We start from the raw sequence: 22,214 nt of genomic DNA, 5'->3' as shown, positions 1-22,214 counted from the left end.
GTCCCTTCCAAACTTAGGAGTCTCTGACTCTATCCTCGCCCTATACCTTTGGCTAGTGTTTGTGAATTGGCTCCAGCTTCACCTTTCTGTTGTGGTGGGACTGATCTTTGGGCTCTTTCATGTATTTCACTGAACCCTGTGTTCTTTGCATCGTTTCCCTTGTGCTGGATTCTGTTTCCTAACACGTCCGGTCACCACTTATCTCCTGAAGTCCTGAACTGATGTGTTGAGGATCTCACGTGCAACGTTAATTAATTGGGAGCCAGCTTCTCTAACTTAAAATGTTTATATTTTCTTCTTTTTTTTTTAGGATGCGGCAAGGCAGTTTTTGGAGGAAGAAGCTGAGCTTTCCCAGCAAGATGTGGATTGTGTCTCATCTGATGAGAGTGATGATTCGGAGAATGAGCTGGACTCTTCACTCGCCCAGTTTCTCAATGATGATTCAGAGTTCACCCAAGTGTTAAATGGTGAATGAAGAAGAATTTTGATGGTTTTAAGATAAGAGGTATCAGTAGAGTGGTGCACAGCAGGCAGGGTCATTCCATCAGTTACTGCACATGTCAGTTTATAAGCAGTAAGTTCTTCGGCTGTGGTAAATCAAGCCTTTCCATTCTTTACTTGTACCTTCTCCATTYGTATTCCCATGAGTTTCACCTCCCTGAAAGCCTCTGGGGTGCAGTAGCTGTGTGCAGGCTTGGATGGGCTCCTCAGGGAGTGTGGAGGTTGGGAGATCACCCTTTGTTGAGGACCAGCTCACTGCCATGTGCTCCAATATAACAGCCCAGAACCAGCTTTCCATTGCACTTAGAAGTGTCTGAAAATTTCAGGTCTTTGGTAGAGAGAGATCTGAAATATGATATGAAATAAAGGTCTGAAATGTCGAGATAAAATTACAGTGCTGCCACTGTCAGAGATGGAAGCCATGCTTTTATTTGGGGTAGAGGTGAGCTGCATTAATGAACCTTGTCTTTCCCTTATTTTTTTGCATAATGGAAAATACAAAAATTCTTACTCCCATTAAAGACTTCCCAGAMATTTTTACTGAAGATTTTCCTCCTTCACTGAGAGCTGTTCCTTCTAAGAGCTTGTGTGTGCAAGCCCACCCCCTTATCCTAGCTCCTGGAGCAGGTTGCCCCTCCATTTCAGGAGGGGTTTGCAGCATGGCAGAGGGAGGTCCTGGGGCTGACATGCAGATGCCCGAGCTCTTTCCTCTGCTACGAGCAGCCTGGGCTGGCTGCTGAAAAATCTTGTTTAGGGCAGCCCTTGATGAAGGCGTCTGGGGAGGCCAGTCCTTTGTCTTGCTGGGATCTTTAGAGGGGTCTAGAGAATTTTTTTTTTTTTTTTTTTTTTTTTTTTTTTTTTTTTTTTTTTTTTTTTTTTTTTTGTGAAATACAGATTTTTGGGGAGCTTATCCTGAAATTGTTTATTATAGAAAACATAATGTAACAATAATGAAAAATATATATATGTAAATACTTTCTTCTTTTCTCTTTTCTTTCTTTTAATTCAGACTCTGAGATGAAAGGCATTTACTTGGAGTCGGTGCGTAGTCCGGCTCTTGGCAATAGATACAAAATGGTTCACCGGGGATTCAACAGCAGGGCCATTTTCTCACAGGTATGAAATAAAATGACTGCCAGAGGTTGTGGAGTCTGCTCCTTTGGAGATCTTTAAAACCGGCTTGGATGCAGCCTGTGTCCCGTGCTCTGGGTGACCCTGCGTGASCAGGGGGCTGGACTAGATGACCTCTGARGTCCCTTCCAGCCTTAAGCATTCTATGATTCTCCTCTCATGGAGACTAAGCCTGGTAGATAATTGATAAAATTGGAAAAACGGATGCTCYGAATGGTTTGTCAGTCCCCTGTCTCCCAGCAAGGTCTCTTTCTGTATCCTGCATATATAAAAATATATAAATAAAATATTCTATATCACCTTCAGCACTACAAAATGGAGGTCTGTGTTTGATGAAAAGACTAAACTGTTTCATGACCATCTGCGCTCTGTGGTACCTGTGCACAGGATGCCCTGGGGAAGTAAAGCACAAAGCAAGAGCAAGGCTAATAAAGTTTCAAAATTTGCTGTTTGTCATTTCCCCCCTCCAGATTCCTGAGCAAGATGAGGCTTATGCAGAAGACAGTTTCTGTGTTGGAGAAGAGCAAGAGGAAATTTGCCACAAAAGTGGATCGAGCGAGGAGGAAGTGTGTGTTGATTTTGATCTCCTAATCGGTGAGAGCTTGAATAAGGGAAGAAAACAGTACCTCACTCGCCGTAGGAAAAAGCTGAACCAGGCCAAGATGGGAGAGGGCTCGGCCAGCCCTGCGCCCAGGAAGAAACCTTCCCGAATTATYGTCCTGGATGACTCCAGCGGGGAAGAAACGAGTGTCCATGAGGAGAAGCCCATGGGAAGGGGCTGCTGCAGGACAGAACAGGGAGAGGCTCAGTTACCCAGACCGTTGCCTTCGATCCCTTCAGCACAGCACAAAGACATTGCTGGAGAAGTTCGTGCTTGGCAGCTCCAGGAGAATAAGAGTCAGGCCCTTCTTAGCCTGAAGGCTTCGGTGTCTGAAACGCTTGATTTTCACCCAGAAAGTAGAGTCCAGAGCGGACGTTCCTCATCAGCTGCCACTAATTGTGATTCCAGGAAAGAGGATTTTGGTGCTGCTGAGGTTGGTGTTAGTTTGAAGCACAGGCCTCGGTCTCGCTAACGTAGCGTGGGGCGGCTCGTCCTTAGCAGGTGTTGCTGTGGGGGCTGCAGAAACGCGCAGCGGCCGTGGACGGGGCTCTGCCCCACAGCGCCGACTCTCCCTGCCTTTCTCGCTTCACGGCGCTGCCTTTTCCCTTGATGTAGGAGACTTTTGTACTTGCAGCAGAGCTGCAGGTTGTCTTACCCATCAATGAATGAGCACTGAGGATTAATGTTGCTGTCAGCTGGCCGGCCGTGGAGCAATATGGGTTGGTTTCCCATAGCCCAGAGGTTCCAGCAACCTGGGGTCGGGATTATTTTGCGTTTGTAGTTATAAAATACTTCTTCACTGTCCTAAATTAAAAACCTGCATAGTCTGAAGAGGTGCGAGTCCTGAACGTCTGTACATGTTTTTCTGTCTGTCTGCTTACAGAATTCAACTGCTTGTTGAATTTGTTATTGTTAGTGAATGCTGCAAACGTCTGTGATTTAAGCCACTGAATAGTTAGATGTTCAACTAATTTGGGAGATTTATTTATGTGGCATGTCGTTCTTTGGCTTTATGCTTCTGTGTTCCCTTAGAAATGCCGTGTTTCTGCACATTTGCAGGTGGAAAGTTCCTTGCAGAGCACCCGGACGAACCCCTCGGCTGCGGCTGCGTCCTGCGCTGCTGCTGGGAAGCCCTCAGGGACTCGCGCGAGCCTGGAGCCAAGAGCTCCCCTCTGCGTCCTGGCAGACAGTCGCGAGGTCTGCTCGGGCCCCGACGTCATCTCTGCCCTGAAGGCAGCGCACGGCGTCAGGGTGCACGTTTGCTCCCTGAGCAGCAGCGACTACGTGGTGAGCAACCGCATGGCGGTGGAGAGGAGATTTCAGTCGGAATTGCTGAACTCTGCCAACAGGACTAAGGTTATCCAGAGGATCCAGCGCCTGCAAAGCATCTTTGAGAGGATATGCGTGATTGTGGAGAAGGACAGGGTGAAAACAGGTGGGTGTRCCCTGGGAGGGCCAGGCCAGCTCCRTGCAGAACACAGGTCTGAAGCCAGATGTGTTTAAAGGCTTGGTTTCCACCTCCATAGAAGCCTGGCATTGATAATGTCACAGGTTAAACATTAAAGTTTGCTTTGTGTTGAGGATACTTGGTATACCCTGAGACCCACAACTTCTTRAAGAGGACTTCTCTACTGGAGCAAGGGAAAGCAGGGTAACCGTGTTATGGCCACTAAGTTAATATGCCAAAAAAATCATCTTCAGTATAAGGAGGGTGTTGCCGACGGGGGTCGGCAAGCCTCATTCGCTAGCTGGACTGACCTGGGGTTGTCCTCACCCCAGGGCCCTGGAGCACAGTTATCACTATGGGGGATGCGGCAAAAKGGCGATTATTGCGCAGTTCAGTCTGCCTATATACTCCAGCTGAATGCGGAAACTCACCTACTGCCCAGTCGGGAGACTAATTTCTACTTTTCGCCTTGTATGGCATGGGGTTATCAGTAAACTGCATAAATTAATTATGCTCCTAACTCCTGTGACATCGCGAGATCTTCCGAGCGCCATGMCCTAGGCTCTATGCCCTATACTATACTATATCATCTACTTTCRCTAAGCTCTCTAACTTATTAAGCCCTAAAAACACAAAAACGCCTACAGGAGGGCAAGAATGATGCAGGGAGGAAAGTGCTTGCACTGAAGTAGAAGTTGACTCAGGAAAAAGTAAGTGCTCTCTGTCAGATTGCACAGGAAAGTTCTCTCCCCTGTAGAACCAAAGGGAACAGTAGCACTTGAGCAGGTCATGCTATGTGTTAAATCTACCTTCAAAAGGTATTAAAAAAGGAAGAGTAAGGATTAAAACATATAATAGCTTGTAACTCAATAATTGGCAGATAATCAGCTGAATATAATCAATTTTTTAGAAAAAGACAAAAGCGTCTTTGTACAAAGAGTGACTTTGGGAAATCTCTGTTTGAGCGATTGCCTCATGTCAGCAAGTCAGCAAGTGCAGAAGAGATTCTTAGATATGCCTTGATAATCCCACCTGGGAAATCTGGGCTATTTCTTAAATTAATTCATACAGTCTGGACTAGTCCTTTGCTTTAATTGCATTATGTAGTCAAGTGATTTCCCTAATGGTGCCTATTCCCAGTGCCATCTAGAAAATTAAGTAATTTAAAGAAGTCTTGCTCCTGCTTTAAACGAAATGAAACTCGAGCTCCCAGCTTCAGATAAACTACAGACATTTGGGGATACAAAACACTGCTACTGAAATAGTTATTGTGGATGTAGCTTTGCTTTTGTGACCTAAATGTAGTATCTGTGCTAGTCCAACCAGGGGCCTAGGGCTGGAGCTGGTCACTGAAGACACWGACTGGCCCAAGGACGCTCCCCTGCCCTTGCTTCCTTGGTGCTGCCTTTCTGCCACCATTGAAGCCACCGTTCAAGTGCTTTCTTCTTATGCTTGTGGCTTTACAAACCCTCTCTAGTCTGTCCTGGTTMTTCATTGTTTATCACGTTCAGTTTATTCACCGTAATTTAGAGTTTACAGCTAAGTTTCACTGAATTTTTCTGTTGTAACTCTCAGGAGAAACATCAAGATTTTTGCAGCGGACGCAGCACTACGACGGGATACTCTCCGCCCTGGTCCAGGCCGGGATCCGAATCCTTTTCAGCTCCTGCCAAGAGGAAACTGCCGCTTTGCTGAAAGAGCTGGCCTTGGTGGAGCAGCGGAAGAAYGCAGCCATTGATGTGCCGGCCGACGTGCAGGGCCACAGGCAGGAGATGCTCAACTTCTACTTGACTATCCCTAACATCAGCTACTTGGCCGCACTCAACTTGTGCCACTCCTTTCACTCCATGAGGAAGATGGCCAACAGGTAACAGGGAGGTGAACGGCACGTGCTGGGAGGCTCTCGCTCCTCCCAGCAGTGAATTTGTGCCGATGGAGGTTGTAGCCTCTCCTCCTTCTCATGTCTCTAAATTCACCCTGGCCCTCAGGCTTGCAGTGTGTCACAGACCAGGCCTTTGTGGCTGTTGTGTGGAAATGATGGGGGAAAACAGTGATAGCTGCTTGGAGAGGCTGCCACCTTCTCCCTAATCTGTCCCTACTTCAGTAGTTGTTCTGGGCTTGGAGGAGGTGCTTGGTCCTCCGCCRGGGCTGGGACTATCCCTGGGCCTATCCCTGCTTGGGAAGCAGTCCTGGTGCTGACCAGYGTGGGCGGGTTGAAACCTCCTGCCTTCTTCCCTGGGCCACCCTGGAGCTTCTGCTGTCCCGCAGGGGCGSAGGATTGCCCTGGGATGCCACTTTTGTGCCTCRCTGCAGCTCCCCACAGCTCTGCTGTCCCCACCTTTGCCCTGTCTTCTCTGTCTTTCTCAGCCTCCTCTTCTGCTAGCACGTGCAGCTTGTTCCTSCCGCTGTGCCGCTCTCCTGCTTAGCCTGGTGCAGCCCCATGCCTGAGCCCTGTGGTTGCTGTGCGGCTGCAGCTCTGGCTCTGGACCCTGCTCCCCGGCAGGGAAGGGCCCGCCCGGCTCCGAGCAGGGGGTACAAGGGGGTCTCCTTGTGTTTGCAGCTCCCCGCAGGACGTTGCCGCCGCGGCCCGTGTGAGCCAGCAGAAAGGGGAGGAGATCGTCCGCTACCTCCGCTACGCCTTTGACGAGCAGATGCTGCCCCAAGCCCTCCGCCCCAAAGCCAAGAGCTGAGGGCCCCGGCCTCCAGCCTGGGGCTGTTTTCTTTTAGCTGCACTTTATACAGTTTTGATTCTCTGTAAAATATGTAAATAAAGCCCTGCGGAGGGAGCAGGGCAGCACCTGGGCCCACGTGTGGTTCCTCTCGCTGTGCACGGCCTTATCCCTGCAGCAGCTCCCGCTGCCCCGTGCAGACACCTGGCCCTGGCTGGGCTGCGACAGCGGGAGCAGGTGAGTGTGGAGGGGACAGAACAGGAGCTGCTGGCCCCAGGGCAGCAGCGCCAGCGCCCCGGCCCGGCTGCGCCRAGGCTTGGTGGCCTCTCTGCAGCTCTGTGCTGCCCAGAACAGGACAGTGTCCCTCCTGTCCCTGCMGGCCAGCGCAGAGCCGGGAGGCAGGAAGGGGAGGCCCTGAGCTGGGGCAGCCAAGGGCCAGGCGGCACCAGCAGCACCACTGCAGGAGCTGCTGCTAGGGCTGGCCCACGCAGTGCTGCTCTCAGGGGGCACTCGGGGCTCTCCACGGCTTCTTCTCACTTAGCTCCTTTTTCCTGTCTAGGTAGTGAAGCAGCCCTTGCTCTAACYGGCAGTTCAAAGGGTCAGAAGGGTCTGAAATCCATTTGTTGGGGACAGAGCAAGGGAGAAAGCAGCCCCTATGTTTGCAGCGACCTTAAGAGCTCAGACTGGTCCTGGGCTACAAGGCCCCGCACCTCTTGCCCATGACTGAGCTTTGTCTCACAGCAGCCTCATCAAGCTGTAGTGCCCAAGGCTCACTTAGCCCCAGAGCTGGTGGCAAGTTCAAAACATAGAAGATGACAGGCTGGAGTCATTGGCCCCACAGAAAGATGACATTTGTTTTTGTTTCTTTTCCCCATCTCCCCCCTTTAATTAACATTTGCACAAAGCTTTTTCTCCCACGTATGGGACAGTAGTTCCTGTAATTTTAAGAGTAAAATACTTTTAAGGTATTGTTTAAGGTGGAAGGCTTAAGAGATTTGTTTCTCTATTTCTTCACAAAGCTGTTGTCAGATACTTAGTACCTTTTTATTACATTAAGGAGATGTAGCTCGCACTAGAGGAAAATAAAAAGCAAGCCCCAATTGTTACAGACTGTACAGCAGTATTTCTAAAAGTTTTTTCGAACTTTAAAATGAAACAACCCCCAACTTTGCCACTTACTGGCAGAGGGATACACATTTTCTTCTTGCCCCTTTCCCCAGGAAATACTGAGCATAGGAAAGGAGGAGCCAAGGAAAGACAGTGCCACTCTGTACACACGAAAAGCCACAACCATCACTGATAAGGCARCAAGACAAGAAAGTAAGTATTTTAACACCATAATAATTAATTATGCAGRCCAAGATTTCCAAACTGAACTAACTAAAGAAGACCACAAGAAAACCAGGTCAGGGCTGGCTGAAGGCCTTCAATTTAACTGTGTTATAGAAGAGATAGTATAGAGCTGTTCACCTATTAAAATCCAGGAAATTAATTATGCAGAAAAATAAGAATCTTCTTCCTCTTCTGATGATGAACCTGCTGCCTTGGGTACAAAGAGCTGCCCTATAACCGAAGTCTGCTGTGTGTCTGCAAAAAGAAACAGTGGGGACGGTGTTAGTGGCTATAGTTTAATGCCCTTGTGTTTATTAAAAAAAAGTTATAGAAATTCCAAAAGCAAAAATGCTAAAGCAAGCCCAAGAGTGATACAAAATTTAAGATTGTGTCTGGTTTAAGATTTGTCTGGTTGCAGACACCCCCAAATCAATGGCAGAACGAGAAGTCTAAGGGGGAGGRGGTGGCTGGGGAATAAATCAATAAATAAAGGGGTGAATAAGCAAGAACCGGAGCCAGGAAACACGTGCTTACTTTTATCAAAAGTGAACTTGGTGGTTCTGCGTGAAGCTGGTGTAGCAAATACRGCTCCTGCCTGAGGAAAGGGAAAGGAGGGCTGTTAAACAGCTGCAACAGCGTCAACACTGGCTGAATGTCAAAACAGCACGGCAGGAGGAGGCAGCAACAGGCAAAGACTCCTTATTGCAACAGAAAGTGTCCTGCTGCTCTACTGCATTCTCAGTGAACATAGAAACTGTTTTACTAACTTTTTTTTTTTTTWAACGGAACTAAAACTACAGGCCAATTTTCTTACTTCTAGAACTTAGCTTTTTGCAGAAAAAACTTTTATATAACTASTTTTATACTTAATCATATCTGCAATTAACTCATCTAACAAGCTTCTTCTCCAAGATATGTAGGTTTTGGGGTGTCTGTGGGGGTAGGGAAGGTTATTTCTTTCTTCAGTACAGATGTTAGCCCAATGCCTTTTGCCCCTTGTTCAGCAACCCTTTGCACTGCTGCAGAAAGAACTAGCCAAAGATCAAGAAAATGACGTTACCGATTTCTTCCTAACGTTGTCCCAGGTGCTTTTCTTGCCGTATGTGTTCTGCATTCTGAACACGTGCCTGTCATAGTCGTTCCTGCAGACAGAAACACGGTGTTTGGCATGACCAGAGTGCCTGGGTGAGAGAAGCTGCTGGATAAAGTTGCAGCTATTATTCGCTCAGCTCTAATTCAGGAAGAAAGCTAGCATGGTCATTAATAAGAACCAATGATGCTCAGTTAACAAGTATAATAACGGTTTGGAGAAAATATCTCAATATAGAAGTGATCTGTTGCATCAAGAATTAAAACATATGATCCAAGTATGAGAGAAAAAAGCCTTGTCCTTATCAAATATTCCTTGCACACTGGATAAAATTATACTCCCCCCCCACCACTGTATAAGAATCTAAGTTTTTCAATTTCAATGAAGTCTGAAACAGGGCTCAGCACATTTAACACTACAAGTGAGCAGAGAAACATCTGCCAAGTTTGAAGCCCAAATCACCATCCTCTGAGTGTGAAAGGACATTTAGTTGACAATTTGGGTTGAGTTCTTACTAGTTTAGTTGCTCAGACTGAACATAGTTGAATGGAAGAACTTTCTCTAAGCAAATAATTAAACAAACACAGTATTTACGATGCATGCTCTAAGCCTGGAGGCGAATTAGTACCTTGTTTCCACCTTCCACAGACAAAACAACTCAGAAAATACAAAAGGAAAATGSTAGCTTATCTGTACTACCTCTAGCTTGACCAACTTTGACACAAAAAGCAGCTGAATTAAAATCTTCCAAATGCCATATTTATTTTATTATTTAGAATTCACCCCTACTACTTCCTGTGTCAACACTCTAAATCAGAAAGAAAATATGGACRTTGACTTTAGCATCTTCACTCCTCTGTGATCCCAATAAACTTCCATCCATAAGTTAAAGACTTAAGTTAAAGACCAGGTCAGATCTGATCGTAGGACTGCTCAAGTGTGTGTTCTAGTGTGCGCTCAAGTTAAACTTGCACACCCAGTAATTTTAGTTCTTCTAGTCAAAAGAGAATGGGAATTATAGTTTTTAAGCGAGTAACTGTCAGTGAAATCAATATGAAAGCGGGAGAAGTGAAGCAGAGCAAGACGAACGGCACGAGGAAAGGGCTGCGGGCTGCAGGCGCACAGCAGCAAGGGCAGGGCTGGGCCCCAGGGGCCGCGCAGGCGGCGGCTCTACCTGTCGATGGGTTCCAGCATCCCCGGGCTGATGTGCTCGCACTGCGGCGTCTTCTGCGGCGGGAACAGGGACGACGACGGCGTCACCGGGTTGTCCGCAAGCGCAAAGTCCTCGTCGTCATCTTGGCTTCCCAGGAACAGCGGCAACTGTAGAACCACACRAGCACAGTCAGTAACTTGTGTTTTAGCAACAACCGCCTCAAGCAGCTTATTACAGCTCTGCCTCTGACCGCAGCAGTAGCGATCACTCCTTAGGGCTCTGGGGCTCTATCCCTCTTCCCCAGCTTGCCCTTTTCCAAGACGAGGAGCCCCAGACCTCACAAGGGAGCCACTCTGGTCCCTTGATGACCTTGGTTGCCTTTTCCTGACTCCACAGGGGCAAAGGGACCACAAGTGCACACGGTGCTCAGGAGGCAGACACTTGAGGGCCTCCTGTGGCAGCAGGAGGACACCTCTGTCTTGTTCTCCAGACTCTTCTTGTTRATGCCCAACTTTTGGGGGACTTTTTGGTGCTACTACATGTTCAGAAAATGACTTGGGATTAAAATYACAACCTTGGAGCTGACCCTTACTAATCAGGAAGATTTCAGCACTACCCAGTCAACTTCTGGCCCTTTCATGCTGCGAAGATACAGAAGAAGTRAAAAGATTCCAAGAGGGGAAGCAAAGCACACAATGAGACACACAGGATGCCAGACAGGCCAGGTAGCAAGTGCAGGGGTCTCACACCATGTGCCACAGGAGCCCAGCTGGTTTTGCACAGATCAACCAGGGCAAAAGGAATCTAAACCCAGGGGCTGGGACACAGTATTGGATGCTGCATCCCAGCAAGAAAGGAGCCTCCTGGAAGATCCCTCTGCAAAACCAGGGCATCTTGGACACTGATGCATCAATTCTTTTGTAGCCAAACTGTACGTAATGGTTATGGGGACTTTTTCTCGTCACCTTGGAGTTTATAAAAATGAATCAAGTTCCTGCGGTTTAATTAGTGCTGCATTTCTGGGTGCAGGCCAGAATAAGAAGTGGAGGCGGCTCCAGGCAAAAGGCTCTTCCAGCCACCAAACCAGGGCAGCAGGGAAAGGAACAACACGGAGGGCAGGAGCGAAAGSGCAGCCTCGCTCCCCAGGAAGCCTCCCGGCTCCCCCGCCAACAGCGGGGGGCAGCTGTGTTTAAATGGCCCCTCGTTGAAGCCCCCTCAGGTGGGAGAGTGACTGCAGAGCGGGGCCGGGCTGCGGCACGTCGGGAAGCGCCCCCGGCCGGGCTCCTGCACGCGACACGAGGGCTGCTCGGTGCCTGTGCCGAGCACAGCCAGCCGCCTCCTGCAGTGCCCGAGCTGCACTGAACCAGCAGCCGGGAGGGCCTGCACCTGCCTACAGCTCCCAGATTCACCTTCACTCTCCGGTTTTGAAAGGGTGTCGCGGTGAAGATATCGTCGTGGTTGTCCTTTGGCATATGCTCCAGGAAATCCCTCATCTGCTGCTTTCTCTTCAAGGTTCCCACTTTAGCAGTTACCATAACTGATTCTTTCTTCTCTACATTAATCAAAACATAGTAATTGTTCAAAGATATTAGTTTTTAGGATTTAAAAATTTGCATTTTAATTAAAACTAATTAAAATTTGATTAAAAATTAGTAAGAATTGAAAATTAATCGTAATCAACGCTAGAGAAACAAAATTCTATCCCATTGGAGGTTTCCTTTAGTATATTAGACTCTATATAAATTTGTGCCTTTCAGAAGAAAGTTTCTGCAATACATTTTAATTAAAAACTTATGCTAGAGCCTCACACCCTCTTTGCCAACACTGAACATCACCTGTTAGCATTGCAACAGAATTGTTCATGCATCTAGGTGGGTATCAAAGAAAACTGGGGGATTTCGCACCCGCATGGGGGCCAGCAGCGCAGCTGGGCAGAGCTCCGCTGCACAGCGTCCTGCCGCAGGGTTTGCGAACACGGGCACCCAGCCCCGCGAAGGCTCTGCCCTGCACACATCTTAGATCTACCTGAAGGGCAGAGAGGACTTTGGCTCCTGTGCTGCAAGTCCTGCAGCTCCTGTTACACGGGACGGAAAAGGGATTGCCCTAGTTTTCTCTGTCTTTAAAGACCAATAACTGGTAACCGAGGTCATCTCTTCTGCACAGAGCGCGCTATGATCCCGAGTTCTCGGTAAGATCAGTACCTTTCTCTCCTGCTTTTCCCGAAGCCGGCATCTTTGTTGTGCGCGCGCCGGAGCCCTTGGCCTGCTGCTGCTCCAGGTACTTGTGGTGACACTCCTCGGCCGAGCGCGAGCCCACGGCCATGGCCACCTCCAGCCAGAAGCCGCTCCTGTGCTTGGGAAACGCCGCCACGGCCCTGCCAAGGAACAGCCCCGTCGCCCTCACCGAGCGCCACGGCAGAGCCCCAGGCTGGTTAGCCCCGCGCCAACGGCCCAGGAGAGCGTTCCTGCTCCTTTGGTTTGTGAACACATTTTCCCTAGCATCTATCTTACCACCTCTGTCTTTTGCTCACCCTATTTTTGCCATAACGTTCATTTTTTCATGCTTTTTCAACTTTACTTATAGGAACATCTTTTACTTTCACACACACAAAAAATGCATGTAAAAGTGGATACAGAAGTACTGATCCATGGACTTATGGCTAGTTGTAGTGTTCCTCTTTACCGAAGGTAACTGCGGCTCACATAACAGCTCACAGAATAGCTACTGTCTCCTTCATTTCATTATTTTTCTAAATTTATGAACTTTTTTTTTTTTTAAAGAGGAAACTAAAACAAAGTAAGCCTTCAAAAATGCAAAAGAATTTGATTCACAATGTGAATCAAAATTCTGGAAAAATAAACAAAAAACCCCAAGTCTGAAAGACAGCTCAATTTAGATTCAAGTGCATTATCCTTGCTGATATCCAAAGGAAACAAGGAGGTGACTACTTGCCTGTATAGCTTCTGTAACTCCTTTTCAGTCCAATCATCAGTGGTCCTCGGGAAAAACTCAAGAGATTTCTGGACCTTTTCTCTCTGCGCTCCCCCTGACTTTGCCGCTGAAGCTTTGCCAGCACTGGCAACTGCACAGTTTGGTTTTTTGCCAGACACTTTCAATTTCTTTTCTTTCTCTCGAAATTGCTCCTCACTTGTTTCAAGCTCGCTTTCGGAGGCGAACACATAGACTGGAGGGTTGGTTCTGCTCCTGGTCCTCATGGTCCTGCCASAGGTGCTGGAGCCCGTGGAGGGCGTCTTGGCGGCGGGCGCGGGGTCCTCGCTGCGCCGCRGGACACGTGGCCGCGCGCTGCGCGACGCCGTCCCTGTCCCCGGCGCGCTCGGCACCTTGCTCGCRTCCTCCTGGGACCTTCCTGCGCCGCACGGCGATCGCAAGCATGGAGTCTCTTGGGGCAAGAGGGGCTTAGCTGCCCTCTTCACAGACAGAGGGACATCTTCACTGGATTCTTCCTCCTCGCTTGACAGTTCTTTCACTGAATTCTTCTCTTGAAGTCGTTTGACTGACCGTAAAGAGTACACGCAGGACTGCTGGTACGTGGCCAGTTCCACAGGTTCTCTCCCTTTCTCTTCCTTCCTTGTTCCTGCAGTTTGGCTGTTGTGTTTTCGGTAGTTTTGTCCTGCAGTTGTTAAGGGAGTCAACTTAACGGAAGCCTTTGCTTTATTAGTAGCAGCTGCAACATCAGTGTCCTCGTCTGAAACACARTGCCTGCTCGCCTTGCTTCTAGTGGACTCGGGCTCTGTTTCGGAGCTTACTCTTTTTTCTGTGTTTTTCCCTGAAAGAGAGTACCTGGGTATTATCAAATACAGCAACCTCAGGCACTGCTGTGCTCTCTGGCACTCCAGTGCTGCTCAGCATTGCCTCAGTTGGGCACTGCCCCTTCCCCACAGCAGGGACGGGCAGCGGGGCTGACTTCATGTAGAGACTCAGCAGAGAGCTTTGTGTGCCACCTTCCTAGAAGTTTTATTTGCTGTACAGAGCCTTCCTGAAGGAAGCTGCACAGTTCTGTTTTACATGCTCTGCTTTACGCTCACCTCCCACATTAGACTTTTCAGTTCTAACTCATCCAGCTCGGACAATGAGGCTGCACAGAGCCAGACTGGTCAACTGGGCTGCTCTTCAGGTCTGCTTAAGGCACAGGTAAAACTTTGTTTAGAGATCCAAAGTGGAGAAATAGAAACAATGCACAAAGCTTTTGGTTAAAAGAAAAACACGCAGCAGCTCTCTGGGAAGAGAATCTGCTCATTCTTATTATGAGAATCAGGAAGGGATTTATGAACATAAATAATATTCTGTGCTGTAAAACTAAGCATCATCACTATTCTGGCAAATACTTACATAAAAGAGTCAACTGACCATTAATCTTTTTAACACAAACAGGACACCTCCATACTGCACCAACACCAAATGCATAATCRTAACCTGTCGGTAACATTCAAATTTAAGTTTTTTTTCTTTTACCTTTAGAGTGGCTTTTTGTTTTTTCTTCCCTTGTCTTCATTGATTCCTTTTTGTTTTTCTTCTGATGAAAGGAAGTGGTTTTGCTTTTGGGTCCTTCACTACTATACATCTTCAAAATAAAACAGTTAATCTAAACTCTTGCTAGAGATTACATAGCAAGCCTACCGACGCYAGCTCTGAAAAAGCCAAATATTTACAGGGTGGATAGATTTAAGAGTCACCTACATAGCCCTGTATCTACTATGTACTATTTGGTAAGCATTGATGCTTACTTAGACAGATGCATGCAACCAAAGCAGGTTAGCCAGACTCCCTTTCAGTGTATACAAAAAAGGGGATTAAAGWCTCAAGGTTTAGAGCTGCGAGTTGGTGATAACGCAGCCATAAGTCTTCACTAACACTGATGGGTTAGTCCACTCCCCAGTCCAAAAGGGCCAGCTAATCTTCAAGAAAAAGCAACAGCTCCATGCACAGCCACTACAAATAACGTTGCTTTCCTTCATTCAGCATCAAGAGTATTATCAGGCTTGCTTAAAATGTCACCRTAAATCAAGAGTGGCAAAAACCCTGGAGTGCTCGAGACGCATTAGAGCAGAGACGGGTTCCACAAGGGAGGAAATATTTGGTCCTAATGAGTGTGAAGTTGCATGCAGGAAGGTGAGGAGCGAGAATGACTCAGAAAGCTCCCCCAYAGCACGGACATCCCTTGTGTGGTTAAACACGACGGCGGGAACAGCATCGGAGCGTTACCCAGATTCTRCCTGGGCATCTCTGGGGCCCCCAGCCAGCCCCTATGCACAGCTTCTTGGCTGATATGCCCACTTTCCAAAGCCCTCATTTTTCTCCACAAGTAATTTCTTTCTAATCTCATCTTTCAGAGAAGAACTGATAATATAGAGATTAAAGCTCTTTTTTTTTTTTTTTTTTAAATCAACCTCTCAAGAAGCAAATTACTAATGTAAACCACTAGGTAACAAGACAAAGTAACCTTACCATACTCAAATAATCTACTCCACCCTTTTCTATAGTAACATTTAGGTTCTGATCAACAAATTCACGTTGTCCACACCAGAAACTTAACGGTGGTTTAACAAGACGACCGCTGCGAGTGTAAACTTGGTTCTGGTCATTTGATAGAGGATTGTGCTTTGGTGTTGTATCTAGAGGGAAAAAAGAAAAAAAAAAGAAAAAAAAAAGAGAGAAATACAGTTTTGCCCCAAATATTGTACTGATAGTCCATCTCTCTGCAGGCTTCACAAGCACGGGAACAACAGTGTGAATAAGTAAAGCTCATTTGCACTGTCTGCACAGAAACCTCAGCACAAMTTAATAATGTTTTAAAACTGTTCAGGTTAGAAATAAGCATAGCTTAATGACTGAATAATTTGGACAGCAATGAAGTTTATCCTTCATGAAGCTTCAATTTTCATGTGATTTAGAAGCCTATGAATAATCTAAAAATCATACAGGAAAACAAAATGATATGAAAAATTATCACATGAGCAAATCCTCAGGGAAATAAGAAAAGCAGCTTTTCTTAGTACTATCAAGAATATTAAATTACACTGTTAACAGATACTTTCAGGTCTGAACAGAGYCCTGTTGGAGCCCATGACAAGTTATTAAAAAGAAGTCAAAGCTAAAATCAAAAGCAATCTGCGTCCTTAAAGGAAAGGCAGGCTTGCCTTTGCAAGGCAAGGAAAAGCCCTGTTGATTGTTAGGTTGCAGCTTTACAACTACCTTTTGAAATAAAACTAGCTAAGGAGTTTCTCATAACCCCCAATGCTCACCATCACCTCCCATCCTCTACTGGGTCAGCAGAGCTGAGAAGCTGTAAAACCAGCCAGCTCAGGGACTAAGTCGGTGTTAAAACTGCATCTGCCAAACAGGGGCAGCCTGGGAGAGGTCTCCCCAGCACGCAGCCTTAGGTCAAGCTTGCTGTCAGAACAAGCACCTTGGAAGCCTCTGCTGCAGAAGGCAAAGCCAGATTCCTGCCTCTTTCCCAGGCTTATTCCCCAGAAGAGCCACAAAACCTTTTGCAGATACTGTATGTCAGCAAAGTAGAAAATAAATAAGCATCAAGTCTGCGCTCTTGATCACTGCAGCCTAAGCAAACAGCTTAACAAAAAAACAAAACTAAAACTATTGGTTTGTTACCTCTTCCATACAAGTCATTAACAAGAGAGGAACAAATCAGATGGCTTACATGACATATCTTTTGCTAAGAAAAGCAGCTGAAGAAAAAAAAAACACCAACTTTTAATTTTCAGAGTGAAGAAGTATGAATACCTACAAGTAGTTTTATCATTCTTCGGTAATACTTCATAAGTTGTATCTCTAGTTTGAGATTTCTTTCTAGGACCTGTGGAATCTTCTGCATTTTTCAGCGCATTTGTATCCATCAGGTCATTTTCAGTCTCTTCATTTTCATGCTCATTGTTAGTTTGCTTACATTCTTTCCTAATGATTTGGAGAGGAAAAAAAAGTAAAAATAAAAGTAAACTTCTCATTCATTAACATGTCAGTGCTCACAGACATTCGAAGCCTTGTCCTCATCCCAGCAAATCCACTGCATCCACAGACACAAAGCCTCAACGAGCAAAGCCAAAGTCCTTCTGCTTGCCCGAGACCCCATGAACAAGCCACTGGGATGAAGACTGTTCATAGAAGGGCATCCTTCCAAACTGCTGACCAGGATTTGGCTGGAATGAAGGTCTTGTACACGCACCTTGTACACCTTTATTCCCTTCTGTTWTTACATAAAGTGAAGTATCATTTAATTAATGCTAAAGAGAGCATCACAGTGAAACTAAGTCTTTAAAGAAATTACCGTTGTATTATCTCTAGTAAATCCTCCACATATTCCTTCCACTTCTTGGAAAAACCATACATAAACCTTTTGATGAAGCGATATGGGAATCCTGTTTGAAGTAAAAAGAGCAGCATTAAACARCTAGGCAATACTTTTACTCAGAAAGAGAAGAAATAAGAAAGTACAACCATAATTTTGTTGATACCTCAAACTCAATACATTTTTAAAAACAAAAGGGAAAGGTATCTCCAGTTTAAGAGAACAGCTTACTTAACAGAAAAGCAACAAAATAAAAGCACCACCACCAAAAAACACCACTTCTGTGTTTGGAGACAGCACTCTAGTTCCCCGGGACCCCAGCGCCTGGCTTTCTGCAGTGCATTTGGCCAACTGCTGCCTGGCTTCTGCACACAACAACRTGAAGGCTGTGGAGCACTAGAAGATACATGAGAGCCTGAGGTTCTAGGGTGTAGGTTATGTCTGAGCTGTGCAGAATTCTTCGCATGAAGAAAACCCCACTGGCTAGAAAATACTACGTTGCTTCAATTCAGCAGCTACTCAATCCAGAAGGCACAGACTGTTCACCAGTGTCAGACTAGCACCTGCTTCTGACAACACCACTCTAAGGATGGAAGTTCAAGCAGTAAGCAGAACCACTAATTCTGTCCCCCAAACTACAAAACCAGCCCAGAAAACCTTTGTGCAAAGGAACACCAGAATATCCTGTTGCAACCAAGAAAGAAGAAAAGCAGCACTTGAGTGCCAGCCCTTCTGCACCAGTTATGTGGTATTTAAGACTCCCGTTRACACTGGGGTGTCACGTAGCATTGCTGGCGAGGAGGGAAGCGTGTCAATAGTGTGTGACCACAGCACTGCTTGGGGAATCACGGCTTGCCCTGGGCACTTAACTAACGACCCCCACGAGAGGGGTCTGCAGCACATTTAGATGAGGAAGAAGTGTGTTCCTTTCATATTCGTTCCCACTCCCCAAATTTGTTTTGACTGCTACTAAGCATTGAGCTGATACTTCAAGGGAAACATCCATCGATCCCCCCCAAACCTCATTCCTCAGGTTTTACATAGGAGATGGTGAGATTCTCAGTTCTCTGTTAAAACAGGCTTCTCCCCTCACATAGCACTTTACATTTATTTAGGCTGTTCTCAGTTTGCAGTGGCAAAGTGCCTTACCTTCTTTTCTCATTGAAGCAGAATCTATCTTTCCTTGTAGTAAGTAGATATTGCCAGATAATGTTCTGACTTGGTTGTGTGCTATACGTTCTACAATTGCATTACTATGCCAGGGCAGATCTTTCATATCTCTAATAAAGAGGGATAACATGAAAAGAAAGAAATAAAACACTTTTCATAAAAGAAAGAATTTACAATATTGGAATTCCATATTGGACCAGCAGTGTTAACACAGTTCGAGTGATATAGGCAAGGAAATGAAGCGTAAGGTCTAAAAAACACTGTAGGAATACCTCAGTGAAGCCAAAGAAATCGCCCCMTTTCCTAGAATGGGTCTTAAAGGAGTAGAATTGAAAACAGAAAACAGTAGAGTTGTTAAAAGTAATAACAGACTTCTCTGTGAGAAGGAAAAGGGACCCAAATATTAAAATACAGAATATAATTTTTCTAAATACACTTTTACAGCAGCTTAAGCTACAGAATGGTATTGAAGACTGAAGTTTCACAAAATGTTAACCCAACTCCATTCAGAGAGTCTAGAAAGCRGTTCAGGCACGCTCCGTATTAGCAAAACCAGATATGCAGCAGCAAAACAAAGGCATTTTGCTAGCAGTAAAAAGAGGGTAACAGTTTTTTTTTAAATTGCCAGGTACAGGATAGATGTCTCCTGAAGCCTCTCCGTAAGAGTACAGAATTACTTCCTTTAAAGTACTACGGCTCCTGTTAAGTGAGGTTCTGGGTTACCTTTTAAGCAGATAAGAACCATCTGTAGCAGCRGAAAAAGAGCAGAATATGCTTCTCCTAGGCTATGTTTTCACAGGATCTTCAAGCAACTCTCATGCAAGCTGTTGCCAGAAGGGAAAGGCCCAGGCCCATGCAGAGCTACCATGTTCCCATCCTCTCCTTTGCTTTGACACTGGTATTCAAATAGCTATAGGATTAGGAAAACAGCCTGATGAAGAGCATAACCAAAACGAAATTCTGCTCCGCTGGATCAGCTGCTGCCGGGGCTCACCAGGGAGGTCCTACTGCCACCACAAGCAGCGGGGCAGGAGCACAGCCGGCAGGAGCTGTGCTGTCCACCTGCAGATGGATCCATCAGTTTAAAGGGAAATAAAGCCCGAGAGTTGCCAGTGCTGGCCCCCCAGCTGGGAGGTGGATGAAGGCCCTGGCACCAGGGAGCAGCACGACTGCGACAGCCCTGGCTTAGGTAGCCCCACGGCCTGCTGGAATGGCTCCCAGCAGCTACCAAGATAGGTCAGGAAACGCAACTCTCAGAACCACAGATACTCAATGAGATGGACATGCTAAGCTGTTCAGAATCTGAGCTATAAAGAGCTATATACCTAAAAGCTATGCACTTAAGTGTCAAAAAAAACAAAACTAAACCACACACACCACGAAACCCCCAAACCAAACACCCCACACACGACACTTACGTTCGTTTTCCTTCAACACATATGGCAGTGTTATCACTGATCACTTTAATTCTCCAGCTGGTTAGGCAGACTTTTTTCTGTGATAAAATAAAAGACATATCATCTTTCAAGAATTAGCTTAAGGTACGACCAGTATCATCAWCAAAGAAGTCAGAAGTGCCTGTCTTTTGAAAGTGTTTTCATACAAAACTTTCCAAGTCAGAGAAATTAAAAGTGACTACTAAATATTTATGGAGCAACATAATCAAGCTAGAAGCTAATGGACCAGTGAAGTCATAACTTATAAAAATGCTTTTAATAATATAATGTCGACTTCTAGCAAGTCRAAACCAACAACAGAAAAACAAAACCTGACCCCCCCAACAGCTGTGAGCTATGAGCATYCCACAGGAAGCTCTGGGATATCCAAACCACCTAGAGAATGAAGTTCTCCCACCTCTTTACTTCCATTGCCAGATGCTTTATCCCTATGAGATTTATCCGAGGAGGCCTTAAAGTCTTGTTTGGGTTTCTCCTTCCTTGGTATGTAGACTTTGGGAGAAGAGAGCATGATGCTACATAGGCACTGCGAGGGTTTCTGGCCATTAGCCTCTAGGGTCTTTCCTGCTGCAGGAGCAGCTTGCCGATTGCTTGGCCGCAACTGTCTTCTTTCTTGAGGGAAGTTATTATGTTTTGTTTCTCCACGTCCATACCTTTCTTCTAGCTGATCCCCACTTTCAGAAGGGGGGGAATTTCCATTCACAGTATTAGCCACTGTATTATGAGACAATTCATCATCAGCATCAAGTGATTCCATGAGAAAGTTATCCTGATTGTCCTTATCAGTGRCCACATAGTCTGTATTAGCTTTGTGGAGCTGCTCAGTAAGAGCAGGTTTGACTGATGGCTTTTCTGCAGCTGTGGAAGGAGGAGCATTTTCCTTGACTGCGTTTAAAAATACTGGATCTGCACATAAAGAGAGAATTGCTTTGTCTGCCACAGTACACAAGCAAAGGCAGAAGCCCCAGTCCCAAGGAAGCTTAAGAGCAGTGTCACCCACCTTTCTGCTGCTGCAGTTTCCGTTTCACACGCAGGAAGAACTTCTGAGGAGATTCCAGTACAAGAGGGTCTACAGCTAACAAATTCATGGGTCTGTTCTGAGGRATCTGGGTACAAGGCAACTCTGGGGAAAAAGAAGAGAAGAAAAAAATCCTTTGGATTTGGGAAGAACATGTTCATGCAGGGGAAGAAAAAAGCTAAATACACACTTCATAAGATACTAGACTGCATTATGCAACAATTTGCTCCCATACATTTTCCTTAGCACTAGGGCTTTCTCTCTCACTGCAAACCCGAGGCTGCTTTGCTGCACGTAAAAAGTGCCCCATGAATCACACAGATATACACATGGCAGGGCTGTAATCCAAGCAGGGGGCCTAGGGGAATACACAACAGGGATACAGACCAAGACCTAGGGAGAGAGACCAATGCCAGACCAACACCAAGACTTCGGCAGAACTAAAGGTTCAGTTGAAGAGTCATTATCAGTTTGAGGTACAGTGTGGCAAGYGGAAGGGTGCTGCTTGGAAAGCCTGGGTTAAAAAGTATATGGGAGTTTGAGTTTTCACTTATTTTCTGTCATAACAGCCTGATCTCATTTATAATCATATTTAATAGGGATTGCAAGAGTAATGAGGGACTTGAATTGCAACAAGGCGACTTCGGGGAACTTTTTGATGCTCAACCACAGCGCCAGGGCAGCAGTTTTCACACTAGCTCATGCTCTTGAGGGCAGGCCGGGTACCCCGTGGGGCTCCCCTGCTGCTGCCCTGACAAAACCCACCGGGCGCTCGGGTTCTGCTCCCTGCTCGGGTTCTGCTCCCGCAGGGACCCGTTAAAGGGACCCCGACAAAGCAGCCAGGTCTCTAATCCTGCCCAACCGGATAAAGGTTTTGTGGAGGGGCGGCCAAGGTCCGCCCACACCCAGGAGTCAGGATTGGAAAATGCTTTGGAAAAAGAAATATTAAAAAAATAAARTGATAGACTACTAAAGAAACCACTACAGCAGGAAAACGCCTCAAAAAGCGGTTGGCCAGGAGGGCTTTGGCGAGGAGACCCCCCTCCTGCCGCCCCTGCCCTTCCCCGGCCGGCGGCGGGACGGTCCCGTTGCGCCTTCCTCGGGTTTARCAGCGGCCACCGAGGGCCCCCCAGGGCGGGCAGTGACCGGCAGGCAGCGAGGAGAGGCGCACGGGAGACGCCTCCCAAGTAAAGCAAGCGGGAAAAGCGGGAAGGGAAGGGAAGCGGCGCGGAGGTGCGTGCGCCCCGCGAGCGGCCGCCCCAGGGTGCTCCCCCCGCGGCGGGCGGTGACCGTCCCGCGCTGCCCCGCGCCCCGCCGGGCA

The 22,214-nt window shown here is 46.7% G+C and overlaps 2 protein-coding genes across 2 annotated transcripts in view; one reads left to right on the top strand and one right to left on the bottom strand.

Annotated features, from left to right (window-relative positions):
• The window catches only part of FANCM (FA complementation group M), a gene marked incomplete at its 5' end in the record, with an annotated part of 67,047 nt that extends 60,521 nt beyond the window's left edge, over positions 1-6,526 (top strand). Inside the window, 6 exon segments of the mRNA XM_026051507.1 lie at positions 311-467; positions 1,511-1,617; positions 2,103-2,666; positions 3,293-3,668; positions 5,256-5,547; positions 6,241-6,526. Of these exon segments, the coding sequence (XP_025907292.1) occupies positions 311-467; positions 1,511-1,617; positions 2,103-2,666; positions 3,293-3,668; positions 5,256-5,547; positions 6,241-6,370 (1,626 nt within the window).
• Positions 6,527-7,408: 882 nt separating this feature from the next.
• MIS18BP1 (MIS18 binding protein 1) lies at positions 7,409-21,105 on the bottom strand. Its single transcript, XM_026051506.1, has 16 exons — positions 21,096-21,105; positions 20,876-20,998; positions 20,273-20,781; positions 19,837-19,913; positions 18,398-18,528; positions 17,228-17,318; positions 16,691-16,857; positions 15,391-15,557; positions 14,398-14,506; positions 12,877-13,711; positions 12,126-12,298; positions 11,334-11,476; positions 9,946-10,091; positions 8,742-8,823; positions 8,216-8,276; positions 7,409-7,936 (listed from the first exon to the last, which is right to left on the bottom strand). Exons 1-16 carry the CDS (start codon positions 21,103-21,105, stop codon positions 7,842-7,844), a joined length of 2,919 nt encoding a protein of 972 aa, XP_025907291.1. The 3' UTR covers positions 7,409-7,841.
• Between the last annotated feature and the right edge of the window lie 1,109 nt (positions 21,106-22,214).

The sequence above is a fragment of the Nothoprocta perdicaria genome, unplaced genomic scaffold (genome assembly GCF_003342845.1).
Source record: "Nothoprocta perdicaria isolate Ctin4 unplaced genomic scaffold, notPer1 scaffold_76, whole genome shotgun sequence".
NCBI classification, from domain to species: Eukaryota; Metazoa; Chordata; class Aves; order Tinamiformes; family Tinamidae; genus Nothoprocta; species Nothoprocta perdicaria.
Note: the sequence above shows the minus strand (reverse complement) of the source record. Positions and strands in the feature narration are given on the sequence as shown.